Source organism: Salvelinus sp. IW2-2015, linkage group LG14 (assembly GCF_002910315.2).
Source record: "Salvelinus sp. IW2-2015 linkage group LG14, ASM291031v2, whole genome shotgun sequence".
Taxonomy (NCBI): domain Eukaryota; kingdom Metazoa; phylum Chordata; class Actinopteri; order Salmoniformes; family Salmonidae; genus Salvelinus; species Salvelinus sp. IW2-2015.
The window spans coordinates 39,772,639-39,787,135 of record NC_036854.1 but is presented as its reverse complement, the minus strand read 5'-3'; the positions used below and the strand labels follow the sequence as shown (position 1 = coordinate 39,787,135).

Below are 14,497 nucleotides of genomic sequence, written 5' to 3'. Positions count from 1 at the left end.
AAATCGGATAACCATTATTAACATAAGCATTACTTTGTCCAAGCATCATTGGACAGTGATAATCATTCAGCTACACTAGCCTACAAAATGTTGTTAGTATGCTGCATATAACACAATGGATCAGCCTAATGCTGCTACAGTATTGGGATGGACCAGTGGTATCTTACCTTAGCAGGTGCAGGAGCTGGGACTGTGGCCAGGGCTGGAGCAGGGGCCGCGCCTGGGGCAGGGAACACGGCTGGGGCAGGGACCGCGGCTGGGGCAGAGGCCGTGGCTGAGGCAGAGGCCGGGGCTGGAGCAGAGACCGGGGCTGCTGGGGGTTGGGGGATAAACATCCTCTTCAATTTGCCGAACATGGCTGTATAGCTGGGTAGCTAACAGACTCTGCTGTGGACAGAGGTGGTGGTAGTGAGTTCCCCTCCAAGCCTTTCCCTTCTGTTCTCTTCTCTCTCTGTCTCTCTATGTCATGCTCAGCAGCAGCTATACAGTCCTCTAGGTTGCTGTCCCCATAACCTGCGGACCTCTGATGGAATTAGACCTCTGATGCTGTTATACCCACTAATGCAGAACACTAATACACCCTCTGAGGCAAGCAGCCCCCACTTTAGGGGCCAGCCTGGCAGGGTGTGTAAGTCCATTGCCAGCTATCATAATAAGAACAAATTGGCTTTGTAAGTCACCACCGAGGTGGGGGTGGGAATCAGGATAATCTCTGAACACTGAAAGTACAATACAGACTATCTGCCAGACTCAAGAATTTGTCCCAGTGTATTTCATCAGAGGTTAAGTTATTAGGCCTATATCTACTGACGACGATATGATATATGCAGAATTTGTTTTGCGCCCACGCTACAGACGGCTATATCGGCCCACTAATAAATGACTAGTAAACGCCCAGTGCAATACTTTTGTGAATTTTTGTATTTTTTATTCATTCAGATTTTTTTCAGGGCGTGCTGCAGCACCCTCAGCACCCATACTTCCCGCAGCTATGATAATATCCATTCCTCTTGTGAACCATCAATTACATAGTCCACAGCCAGGCAGGCATTCAGTAGAGTAGATAAAGAACTGGCAGACAGACATACTGGAGCTTAGTGTGTCAATTGGCCCATAAACTTAGATATCACTTACTTAATTAAACCACACAAGCCACAAGCTATACTTGCCAATGAGGGGATTACTTTAGTGTCTCCTAGGTGAATCTGACGCAGGTAAACAAATACAATATGCTACAGTGCAGAAATCTTTTAAAGTTCAAACCAAGTCACTGCCAACAGTATGCCCACAATTTATAGGCAACTATTTGCCTTCTGCACAGACCCATGCACCAGAAAGTGGAATGTAAGCTACTTTAGTAGGCCTATTATAAAATGTGCCATTGTTTTGCATTTAGTTTTAGAAGGGATGCAGGGTATTTTTCCATGTTCAAGCATCTCAACTGAGTTTTGATGCACTGTTTGGTTCCAGAACTAGGAACCTGCCATAAAATACTGCTGAGGTCAAATCAAATCAAACTGTATTTGCACAGACCCATGCGCCAAATACAACAGCTGTAGACCTTATGGTGAAATGCTTACTTACAAGCCCTTAACCAACAATGCAGTTTTAAGAAAAATACCTAAGGTTTGCTGCAACTTGGTCTCAGAGCATCTCATATTATTCTGTATGTAAATCCGAGAGACTACATTTAGTATGATAGGGTACGTTTCGTATGGTATGTATTCATTTGTTGACATCCAACACCCATGTCGTATGATAGGAAGAGTGGGTCTGAAGGAGATGGATGCCGTTTTACTATCCCATAACCAATTGTGCTATTGTGTATGTTTTTTTTTGTTGCGTTATTTGTAACTTATTTTGTACATAATGTTTCTGCCGTGTCTTATGACCAAAAAGAGCTTCTAGATATCAGGACAGCGAGTACACACCCCATATTGGAGGAATACTTTTTGTTCAACAAGACAGACGGGAAAGATTTACTTCAGGCGCCTGACAAAGGCCCTCATCCTCGTCATTCGCAGGAGAAAGAGATGGAGGTATCGTAGACGAAGGTCCGGGTACCTTGTAAGGATCTGTCGCCGAGAGGGTAATCTACCTTTACCATCGGTCCTATTAGCACATGTACAATCAATCTAAAATAAAATAGACAAACTACGATCACGTATATCCTACCAACGGGACATTAAAAACTGTATTATCTTATGTTTCACCAAGTCGTGGCTGAACAACGACATGAATAACATACAGCTGGTTTATGCTTTTTCGGAAGGATAGACCAGCGGCCTCTGGTAAGGCAAGGGGTGGCGGTCTATGTATATTTGTAAACAACAGCTGCTGCACAAAATCTAAGGAAGTCTCAAGGTTTTCCTCGCCTGAGGTAGAGTATCTCATCATAAGCTGTAGACCACACTATTTACCAAGAGAGGTTTCATCTGTATTTTTCGTAGCTGTCTATATACCACCACAAACTGATGCTGACACTAAGACCGCACTCAATGAGCTGTATACCGCCATAAGCAAACAGGAAAACGCTCATCCAGAGGCGGCGCTCCTAGTGGCCGGGGACTTTAATGCAGGCAAACTCAAATCTGTTTTACTTCATTTCTACCAGCATGTTAAATGTGCAACCAGAGGGAAAAACAAACAAAATGATTGTGGGGGCTGTCTTGTTAGACTTCAGTGCAGCTTTTGACATTATCGATCATAGTGTCCTGCTGGAAAAATGTATATGTTATGGCTTTACACCCCCTACTATAATGTGGATGAAGAGTTACTTGTCTAACAGAACACAGTGGGTGTTCTTTAATGGAAACCTCTTAAACATAATCCAGGTAGAAGCAGGAATTCCCCTGTTTATAAAAAAGCAAGGTGCCTATCTTTACTAACGAAATGCCACTGACTTTGAGTAAGGCAGTGTGTCAATGTATGCGGATGATTCAACACTATACACATCAGCTACTACAGCAACTGAAATGACTGTAACACTTAACAAAGAGCTGCAGTTAGTTTCGGAATGGGTAGCAAGGAATTAGTCCTACATATTTCCAAAACTAAAAGCATTGTATTTGGGACAAATCATTCACTAAACCCTAAACTACAACTACATTTTCCAATGAATAATGTGGAAATTGAGCAAGTTGAGATGACTAAACTGCTTGGAGTAATCCTGGATTGTAAACTGTCATGGTCAAAACATATTGATACAACAGTAGCTAAGATGGGGAGAAGTCTGTCCACAATAAAGCGCTGCTTTGCCTTCTTAGCAACACTATCAACAAGGCAGGACCTACAGGCCCTGGTTTTGTCGCACCTAGACTACTGTTCAGTTGTGTGGTCAGGTGCCACAAAGAGGAACTTGTAAAACTGCAGTTGGCTCAGAACAGGGCAGCACAGCTGGCCCTTAAAAGTACACAGAGCTAACATTAATGACATGCATGTCAATCTCTCATGGCTCAAAGTGGAAGAGATTGACTTCCTCATTACTTGTTTTTATAATAGGTGTTGACAAGCTGTAGTTACCGAGCTCTCTGTTTAAAATACTAGCACACAGCTCGGACACCCATGCATACCCCACAAGACATGCCACCAGAGGTCTCTTCAAAGTCCCCAAGTCCAGAACACACTATGGGAGGCGCACAGTCCTACATAGAGCCATGACTACATGGAACTCTATTCCACATCAGGTAACTGATGCAAGCAGTAGAATCAGATTTTAAAAGCAGGTAAAAATACACCTTATGGAACAACGGGAACTGTGAAGTAATACAAACATAGGCACAGACACATGCACACTATACACACACGTACACATGGATTTTGCATTGTAGATATGTGGTAGTGGAGTATGGGCTTGAGGGCACTAACTTAGTGTGTTCTGAATTCTGTAATGAATGTATTGTAATGTTTTTAAAATTGTATAACTGCCTTAATTAGGGATCCATAGGGATCCATAATAAATACAAATACTCCACATACAGAGACGTGTACAAAGCTCTCCCTCACCCTCCATTTGGCAAATCTGACCATAATTCTATCCTACTGATTCCTGCTTACAAGCAAAAACTAAAGCAGGAAGCACCAGTGACTCGGTCAATAAGAAAGTGGTCAGATGAAGCAGATGCTAAGCTACAGGACTGTTTTGCTAGCACAGACTGGAATATGTTCCGGGACTCTTCCGATGCCATTGAGGAGTACACCACTCCTCAATGGCTTCATCAATAAGTGCATCGATGACATCGTCCCCATAGTGACCGTATGTACCCCAACCAGAAGCTATGGATTACAGGCAATATCTGCACTGAGCTAAAGGAGCGGGACTCTAACCCGGAAGCTTATTAGAAATCCCGCGATGCCCTCCGACGAACCATCAAACAGGCAAAGCGGCAATACAGGACTAAGATTGAATCATAGTACTACACCGGCTCCGATGCTCGTCGGAGCTGGCAGAGCTTGCAAACTTTTACAGACTACAAAGGGAAGCACAGCCGTGAGCTGCCCAGTGACATGAAACTACCAGACGAACTAAATTACCTCTATGCTCGCTTCAAAGCAAGTAACACCGAAGCATGCATGCGAGTATCAGATGTTCCGGGCGACTGTGTGATCACGCTCTCCGTAGCCGATGTAAGTAAAACCTTTAAACAGGTCAACATTCACAGGGCCGCAGGGCCAGACAGATTACCAGGACGTGTCCCCCGAGCATGCGCTGACCAACTGGCAAGTGTCTTCACTGACATTTTCAACCTGTCCCTGACTGAGTCTGTAATACCAACATGTTTCACGCAGACCACCATAGTCCCTATGCCCAAGAACACTAAGGTAACCTGCCTAAATGACTACCGACCCGTAGTCTTCATGTAGCCATGAAGTGCTTTGAAAGGCTGGTCATGGCTCACATCAACACCATTTTCCCAGAAACCCTAGACCCACTCTAATTTGCATACCGCCCCAACAGATCCACAGATGATGCAATCTCTATTGCACTCAGCACTTCCCTTTCCCACCTGGACAAAATGAACACCTATGTGAGAATGCTATTTATTGACTACAGTTCAGCGTTCAACACCATAGTGCCCTCAAAGCTCATCACTAAGCTAAGGAACCTGGGACTAAACATCTCCCTCTGCAACTGGATCCTGGACTTCCTGATGGGCCGCCCCCCAGGTGGTAAGGGTAGGTAACAACACATCCTCAACATGGGGGCCCCTCATGGGTGTGTGGTCAGTCACCTCCTGTACTCCCTGTTCACTCATGACTGCATGGCCAGGTACGACTCCAACACCATCATCAAGTTTTCTGATGACATAACAGTGACACCAACAACGATGAGACAGCATATAGGGAAGAGGTGAGAGACCTGGCCGTGTGGTGCCAGGAGAACAACCTCTCCCTCAACGTGACCAAGACAAAGGAGATAATTGTGGACTACAGGAAAAGGAGGACCGAGCACACCCCCATTCTCATCGACAGGGCAGCATTGGAGCACATTGAGAGCTTCAAGTTCCTTGGTGTCCACATCACCAACAAACTATCATGTTCCAAACACATTAAGACAGTCGTGAAGAGGGCAGAACAAAGCCTATTCCCCCTCAGGAGACTGAAAAGATTTGGCATGGGTCCTCAGATTTTCAAAAAGTTCTACAGCTGCACCATCAAGAGCATCCTGACTGGTTGCGTCACTGCCTGGTATGGCAACTGCTCGGCCTCCGACCGCAAGGCACTACAGAGGGTAGTGTGTACGGCCCAGTACATCACTGGGGCTAAGCTACCTGCCATCCAGGAACTCTATACCAGGCGGTGCCAAAGGAAGGTCCTAAAAATTGTCAAAGACTCCAGCCACCCTAGTCATAGACTATTCTCTCTGCTATCGCACGGCAAGCGGTACCGGAGTGCCAAGTCTAGGTCCAAAAGACTTCTTAACAGCTTCTAACCCAAAGCTATAAGACTCCTGAACAGCTAATCAAAGGGCTACCCAGACCCCTCTTTTACACTGCTGCTACTCTCTGTTTATTATCTATGCATAGTCACTTTAATTCTACCTACATGTACAACATGTACTGTACATATTACCTCAATTACCTTGACCTTGACTAACCGGTGCCCCCGCACATTGATTATGTACCGGTAACCCCTGTATACAGCCTCGCTATTATTATTTTACTGCTGCTGTTGTTACTTTTATTTTCAATTTTTTACTGAACACTTTTTTAAAGCATTGTTGGTTAAGGGCTTGTAAGTAAGCATTTCACTGTAAGGTCTACACCTATTGTATTCGGCGCATGTGACAAATACACATTTATTTTATTTGAATTTTCAAAACGTATGACATGTTACAAATTCTAGCTACGTAGCTAGGTAGCTAACTTTAGCTAGGAGGTTAGGGTCAATGATTAGGGTTAAGTTTAGGAGTTATGTTAAATGGTTACGAGAAGGGTTAGCTGAAACGGTTATGGTTTGGGGATGGATTATCTAAAATAGTTAAGGTTAGGTTTAGGGGAAGAGTTAGCTAACATGCTACGTAGTTGCAAAGTAGCTAATTACCTAAAATGCTAAAGTTGTCCGTGATGATATTCAAACTCGCAACCTTTGGGTTGCCTTAAGTCAGTGCTTCTCAATTATTTTCTGTTACGCCCCCCCTAGGAAGAAGTAAACATTTCGCGTCCCCCAACTCTCCGCCGCGACTGTAAATAGTATAATTTGTCTATAAAATTGTTATAAGTACACCTCTGCATAACATTGTATCCTTATTAACATTAAAGAAAACAAAAAAATAAAAAATAAAGAAATATAGATCAACTTACAACAAAGAATAACTTTATTAACATTGTTTTTTAGTCTGTAACAGAAAAGACTTAAAGTGCATCACTTTGCCTGACATTTTTTTTTTTAATTCAACCCTTATTTAAACTGTAAACATTTTTGGACCATTTGATACTGAAAAATAAAATAAAATATAATCAATAAATAATAATACATTCAAATTGATCAGCAACATTAACTCAGGAGCACAATATATGAAACACTTTGACCTACGTTTTGCAGAGCACAGCTTTTCGAAGCGGGGTTTGAAGCATGATACTGCAACTCTCAGCTCCTGCTCAATGTTTAGCTGGGACCTGTACTTGGTCTTCAGTGCAGCAACAGCAGAGAAGCCAGTCTCACAAAGATACGATGTTGCAAAAGGAAGAAGAATGCCCATGGCCCTCTGCCCTAAGAGTGGATACTGCCTCTCTACACTCAGCCAGAATTCACTCAGTGTCTGTGATGTGAACCTCAGTCTCAATGTGGAGTCAGACGTCATATCAATGAACTGGTCCTCCTCTGCAGAGCTGAAACCAGTTGGAGCTGGTGCATTGAAAGGATCTCTCACCCAGTCATATTGGGAACTGTTTTCAGGGAAGTACTTTTTAAAGAATCCCATCAGTGATGAAATATGCTCCTTAATATATGGAATCACTGAGGTGGCATCATAGTCAGTAGTGTCAACAAATTCATGCAGGTTCTCGAATGAATCAGTATTTCCTTCATCAAGTCACCTGCCCCACATTGCAAGCTTTCGAGTGAAAGAGCTGATCTTGTCTGTGACCTGAGGGAGGTGTTTATCTTTCCCTTGAAGCTGTAGATTTAGTTCATTTAGCTTTCCAAATATGTCACTCAGGTAGGCCAGTTTTGCCAGGAAGTTCTCATCACTAAAATTTTCTGCGAGGTCATACTTGTGCTCCTGCTCCGAAAACATTCTTATCTGCTCTCTGAGCTCAAAAACTCGGGACAAGACTTTTCCTCGTGACAGCCACCTTGCTTCACTGTGAAACAGCACAGCTTGATGTTCAGCTCCCATCTCCTCACAGATAGCAGAGAAGACTCTTGTTTTTAGTGGTCTGGTCTTTATAAAATTGACTACACCTACAATGTCAGTCATAACCTCACTTAATTCAGAGGAAAGGTGCCTTGATGCCAGTGCTTCTCTGTGTATAACACAGTGTGTCCACTCAGCATTAGGTGAGGCCTTCTTGATGAGTGCCCAAAGTCCTTTTRTCATCCCTGCCATGGTCTGTGCACCATCACTGCAAACACCAATGCAGTTCTCCCACTTTAGCCCATTCTCAGTCAGGAAGCAGTCCAGCATTTTGAATAGCTCTTCAGCTGTGGCTCTGTCTCTGACATATTTACAAAAAAGTAGATCCTCACACAGGGAGTTTGTCATGTCAAAACGTACATAAGCGATAAACAAACAGTCTTTGTTGCTGTCAGTTGCTTCATCGAACTGTAAGGCAAAACGTTTGTCTTTGAGTTTATCTACCAGCTGTTCTTTAAGATCGTTAGCAATGTAATTTATACGTCTGGCGACAGTGTCATTGGACAGAGGGATAGTTTTTATTTTTGCAGCACTTGCGTCATCCAGCATGACAGAGACCATGTCTAATGCTGCAGGCAGTATCAGCTCCTCTGCTATGGAGTGGGGTTTTTTGCACTGAGCAATTTGGTACGCCACCTTATATGATGCTAACAGTGCTCGATGGTTTACTGAAGTAGCATTCACAAAGCGGGACGATTGTTGGCAATATTCGGCACGTTTTCGCTGAAAAAACTCAAGCGGCTTATCAGTGTGATTGGGGTGTAATGTCTTTAAGTGACGCCTTAATTTATTTGGCTGTCCTCTGCCAACATTTTTAGACACAGTAAACATACCGGTCTTTCCTCATCTCCCACCGTAGTCACAGTGAAGCCAAGCGCTACATATGCTTCATCATATTTCCTCGTCTCAGCTTTCGGGAGACTTACGTTTGTCTCATTATCTCCGTCTCTCTCCGCCTTTCTTTTCATCCCTGTTAAATATTTTTCCATGGTGTCTCTTAAGGGTTTGTTATCTGCACTTCATATCTCCTGCTCTGCGCTGTGTGCTCTTGTTCAGTGCAAAAAAAACCTACTCCCTGCGGCAAAAAAAACCCATGTTCCCCGGGGTCACACGCGCCCCCCCCTGGCATCGCTCCGAGCCCCCCCAGGGGGGCGCGCCCCACTATTTGAGAAGGACTGCCTTAAGTAACCATCTGTCTTATGTAACCATACCAAACGTTACATATCATACTAATACCAGATTTACATTTACTATGTTACGTCTAGTCTGAGACCAGGCTGTTCCAACCTGTGAGGGTGTTACCATGGCGAGAGGAAACTAGCCAAACACATGTCAGTAGTATCTTTTCAAAGCTTGTGGGACACTGGGCTGTGGGTTGTCAGGGGTATTTTGTTATTTCGTTTTCTTTCTCTTCTTTACCTTAATTCTATTATTTTATACCTAGGGAAATGCAGCTTCATCCCTCTAGTTTGCAGCGCACGGGTATGTTTTGCTTCTTTCAGGTGGTCAAAAGAGAAACAATGTTGCAGTAGATAGCTATCATGCTAGCATCGGCAGCTAACTTTATAGAGATATCATGTTGATACATTGTGCGCACAAAAATGACACTTTGTAGCTAGCTAGCAACTTACTGTAGGTGTAGCATCACGTCCTTCCTACAACAATGTGGTGGTGACCTTGAAAAAAAAAGTTTTACCTTCTAAGAAATATTGTCGGAGCTAACTACAAACAAATGGATCAACTGCCTGCCAAGTGAAGTTGCTGTTGATTTATTGAGTGCCACATTTATTACGCCAACCTCTATTCATGTATCTCTCATCAGATGATCAGAAGATCCTGGGGATAGATTACACTAATTTGAAGGCTTTGTGCAGAATCCACGGGCTTAGACTCAGAGACAGGTAGGCCTATGACTCTCTACTCTACCTTTCATGAATTACGCTTCTTTCAGTTTCAGTTTATTAATATCAGTCAGTGACAGTGTACATCAGAGACTGTATTTAATGTGGTGGTTTCTAAAATACCAACAGATGCCTACTATATCAATATTGTAGGCTACCATGGGCACTTTTTTAAAAATTCATCATGATTCAGAATAGCTCTTGCACTCTAAATCACATCATCACATGTAATCAGTTTGTCGTTTACTCCTTTGATAAACTTGTTTTTACAGCAACAGATACCAATCAACTGAAGAGGCCCATAACGATTTCATGAACTCCTATCGAAATATATTTCTCCTGCCAAAGAAAATGGTTGCCCGGAACCCTTTCCAGGCAGATAGCAAAGTGTAAGTATCTTACAGCTAGATAACAACACCCTATGCAAAACCGATGTCTTCTTCTGGCTAGACTACTTTATAAATGAATCAAGAACAGCCAGATAGCAGCATACAGTTCTCAAGGATCATTATTTTAAATAAAAAGTTAACATAAGAAAAATTTCAATTTCACAGTAGGAGTGGTTTCCCGGACGCAGATTAAGCCTAGTCCTGGACTAAAAAACAAGTTCAATGGGAAATCTTCATCGGAAATAGTTTTTAGTCCAGGACTAGGCTTAATCTGTGTCTGGGAAACCGCCCATAGAAGTTTGTGAAGAAGAAAATGGGATCACTGCCTTTCTGTGCACTGTGCTTTTTCTAGATACCAGCAGATGTTAGTAGCTAATTGTTTTCAAAGCCAGACTAGTGTCGCAAGAAATGATTGAAGTTTTCCACGTCTTATGAGGCTACATGTTTATGAACCTAAGTAGAGGGGGATGCTTTCAGTAGCATCCATTTAAAAAAAAAAAACTAAATGTTTCTCCATGTAGTAAATAACCAAATGGCGAGGGGGGGAAGAGTGCAGATGCACCACTATTTTATACCTTTCCAATGTTTACTGATGCAAGTAGGGCGGTCATTAGATCTCTCCATCTCATCCATTAAACTGATTAAGCTCAAAGAGTTCGAGCTGCGGACCTTTTCGCCAAAGCTCTCACTCACTCCCTAAGCCAGAAAGCTAAGTGCATGTAGATCTTGCTTTGCACTGTAATGAATTCACAGAACGTTTAAGAAGTAGACCTCTCCATAGTGGAATAACAATATAAAAAAAAATATTCATAACATTTTACTTTAACTTTGACAAACGTTTAAGCAAGAAAAAAAGGTAAACAAGTGAAAAGCAGCGTGGGATGTTTTTACTAAGTGCCCTGGAGTGGAGTGACGCACAGTAGTGAAACCTGTCAATCAAACACAACAACAAACCCACTCACAGAGAGACAGATGCATTGAGTAAAACATAATGTGGTACAGTGGAAAGAAAGGAAGCGCTACTTTCAGCTACTGTAGAAATTAGTGTTCTGGTGGGCAGTGACATATGAGTCACAGCTTTAATTGCCGTGAATATAGATCCGCTCTCAGTCGGGGTTGGGCCGCTTGAAAAGGCCTTGCCATGAGAATGCTGGTGCCGGGGTACTCATTTTGGGTGCCAGTATTCTTTATATGTACTCTACCGTTCAAAAGTTTGGGGTCACTTCGAAATGTTCTTGTTTTTGAAAGAAAAGCAAATTTCTTGTGCATTAAAATAACATCAAATTGATCAGAAATACAGTGTATACATTATTAATGTTGTAAATGACTATTGTAGCTGGAAACGGCTGATTTCTAATGGAAAATGTACAGAGGCCCATTATCAGCAACCATCGCGCTCCTGTGTTCCAATGGTACATTGTGTTAGCTAATCCAAGTTGATCATTTTTAAAAGCTAATTAATCATTAGAAAACGCTTTTGCAATTATGTTAGCACAGCTGAAAACTGTTGTGTTCATTAAAGAAGCAATAAAACTGGCCTTCTTTAGACTAGTTGAGTATCTGGAGCATCAGCATTTGTGGGTTTGATTACAGGCTCAAAATGACCATAAACAAAGAACTTTCTTTTGAAACTCTTCAGTCTATTCTTGTTCTGAGAAATGAAGGCTATTCCATGTGAGAAATTGCCAAGAAACTGAAGATCTTGTACAACGCTGTGTATTACTCCCTTCACAGAACAGTGCAAACTGGCCCTAACCAGAATAGAAAGAGGAGTGGGAGGCCCCGGTGCACAACTGAGCAAGACATTAGAGTGTCTAGTTTGAGAAACAGACGCCTCACAAGTCCTCAACTGGCAGCTTCATTAAATAGTACCCGCAAAACACCAGTCTCAGCGACTCTGGGATGCTGGCCTTCTAAGCAGAGTTGCAGCGAAAAGCCATATCTCAGACTGGCCAATAAAAAGAAAAGATAAGCAAAAGAACACAGACACTGGACAGAGGACAATTGTTAAAAAGTGTTATGGACAGACTATTCTAAGTTTTTAGGTGTTCCGATCGCAAAGAAGAACTTTCGTGAAAAGATGCTGAAGGAGTGCTTGATGCCATCTGTCAATTATGGTGGAGGCAATGGGATGGTCTGGGGGTGCTTTGGTGGTGGTAAAGTGGGAGATTTGTACAGGGTAAAATGGATCTTGAAGAAGGAAGGCTATCACTCCACTTTGCAACGCCATGCCATACCCTGTGGACGGTGCTTAATTGGAGCCAATTTCCTCCTAAAACAGGACAATGACCCTAAGCATAGCTCCAAACTATGCAAGAACTATTTAGGGAAGAAGCAGTCAGCTGGTATTCTGTCTATAAGGGAGTGGCCAGCACAGTCACCGGATCTCAACCCTATTGAGCTGTTGTGGGAGCAGCTTGACCATATGGTACGTAAGAAGTGCTCATCAAGCCAATCCAACTTGTGGGAGGTGCTTCAGGAAGCATGGGGTGAAATCTCTTCAGATTACCTCAACAAATTGACAACTAGAATGCCAAAGGTCTGCAAGGCTGTAATTGTTGCAACTGGAGGATTCTTTGACGAAAGCAAAGTTTGAAGGACACAATTATTATTTAAATTAAAAATAATTTATAACCTTGTCAATATCTTGACTATATTTCCTATTCATTTTGCAACTTATTTCATGTATGTTTTCATTTCATTTCTAAGTGACCCCAAACTTTTGAACGGTATTGCAGGAGCTGCACAATACTTTTATCTAATATTATAGAAGAGGAACAGGAGCTCAAGCAGCAAAACATGGTAGGCGCTGGTACTCAGCTCCGGTGAGCTCCTGCCCAAGTCAAGCACTGTTAATAGGATTAGTCTACATAGGACATGCCACTATGATTAACTTAACCTAGTTCAATTAAGTGAGTTTGTCGGTGGGGTCTCTTTCTCTGGTTGACAGAAAGTAAACATGCTCAATGTGACTTTTCCCCTGAGAGGACTTAAGTGTCGTCAGTTGAAATGTGTTTCCTCCTACACATTGGTGCTGCTGGCTTCCGGGTTAAGCGGGTGGGTGTCAAGGATCGCGGTTTGGCGGGTCATGTTTCGGAGAACGCATGACTCGACCTTCATCGCATGACTCAGGTAGCCTAGTAGTTAGAGCGTTGGACTAGTAACCGAAAGGTTGCAAGATCGAATCCCCGAGCTGACAAGGTAAAAATCTGTCGATCTGACCCTAAACAAGGCAGTTAACCTGGGCCGTCATTGAAAATAAGAATTTGTTCCTAAGTTCTTACCTGACTTGCCTAGTTAATAAAGGTGAAATAAGACTCCCGAGCCCTTGGGGAGTTGCAGCGATGAGAGAAGATCGCAATTTGGGGAGAAAAGGGGGGTAAAAAATAATTGTTGTCATTGTTCCAGCGCTCCCGGCCCTGAGAAGCTGAAGGCCAGTGAGAGCCAGGAGCCAGTGAACAGGAACCAAGGTCACGGGAGACAGACTCAAGAGACACTCATCAACCAAATGATCAAAGCCCTCAAAAAGTTGTGAGTAGAGAATTGTCTGTCAGAGTGATAAAGCCATGTCCTGATCTACCAGCTGGTGGGCAAGATAAATCCTGATCTAATACTGAGGCGAGTTCAATAAAGGCTTGTTTGCAGCGAACATGTTGCCAGAGTGACAATTTCAGTTGAACGATTTGAATGAGCATTCCAAAATGTTAGGTGAAACATCAAACAGTTCATTTTGGAAGGATTACTGTGGCTTTTTAGCGACAATATTCAAACCTAAAACAACTTAACTATTCCTACTAAATATAGTAGAAATTCTACATGGCCACTTTATTATTTTTTTGCGTCAGTTTAGACCCGAAACACACTTACGTTCGCTGCACATTATCATCTCAGACTGTTGGCTAACACAAAACAAATGGAATATGTTAGCCAACGTAAGCAAATGATTTCCCTTGTTGAACGCAACTCTAGTTATATTGAAGTAAAGAGTATATACTGGGATGTATGCACATTTAAGTGCAAGAACATAACTCCTGTCCACGTCCGATATATTATTGCATGCGTCCGTTGCGTCTTAAAAAAACATGGTATTACCTTGAAGTAGTATATATTACTGTATAATATCCCTGCACATAAGTTCTGTAGCTTAAATTAATTCAGGTTTTTACTGTACAGTACAGTATCTCTGGTTGAGTCATAGACAAACAATGCTGTGAATATTGCACTTCTCTCCAAAACCAGAAGGGGGCAGTGTATTCCCTTTGTAACTGTCTCATCAAATTTTCTGAACATGTGCTGCGCTGCGCTCCTTCTTCACATTTCCCCCCTTGGCTGGCCAACAGATGATGAAG

The 14,497-nt window shown here is 42.6% G+C and overlaps 2 protein-coding genes across 6 annotated transcripts in view; one reads left to right on the top strand and one right to left on the bottom strand.

The window, feature by feature from the left end:
* The window catches only part of LOC111973560 (cyclic nucleotide-gated channel beta-3-like), a 29,715-nt gene extending 29,267 nt beyond the window's left edge, over window positions 1–448 (bottom strand). The window contains 1 exon segment of the mRNA XM_070446748.1: window positions 168–448. Within this exon segment, the coding sequence (XP_070302849.1) occupies window positions 168–356 (189 nt within the window). The 5' untranslated portion in view covers window positions 357–448.
* An 8,731-nt stretch (window positions 449–9,179) lies between these two features.
* Window positions 9,180–14,497, top strand: part of cnbd1 (cyclic nucleotide binding domain containing 1) — an 82,028-nt gene continuing 76,710 nt past the window's right edge. For 4 of the 5 annotated variants that reach the window (XR_011480939.1, XM_024000984.1, XM_024000985.1 and 1 more), the window contains exons 1-4: window positions 9,180–9,340; window positions 9,681–9,759; window positions 10,032–10,148; window positions 13,557–13,679. Coding sequence is in view for 3 of the 5 variants with exons in the window: in XM_024000984.1 (XP_023856752.1) it covers window positions 9,307–9,340; window positions 9,681–9,759; window positions 10,032–10,148; window positions 13,557–13,679 (353 nt within the window). In the remaining 2 variants the exon portion in view is untranslated. The remainder of the gene's footprint in view (window positions 9,341–9,680; window positions 9,760–10,031; window positions 10,149–13,556; window positions 13,680–14,497) is intronic. The other variant, XR_011480940.1, reaches the window with a different exon arrangement.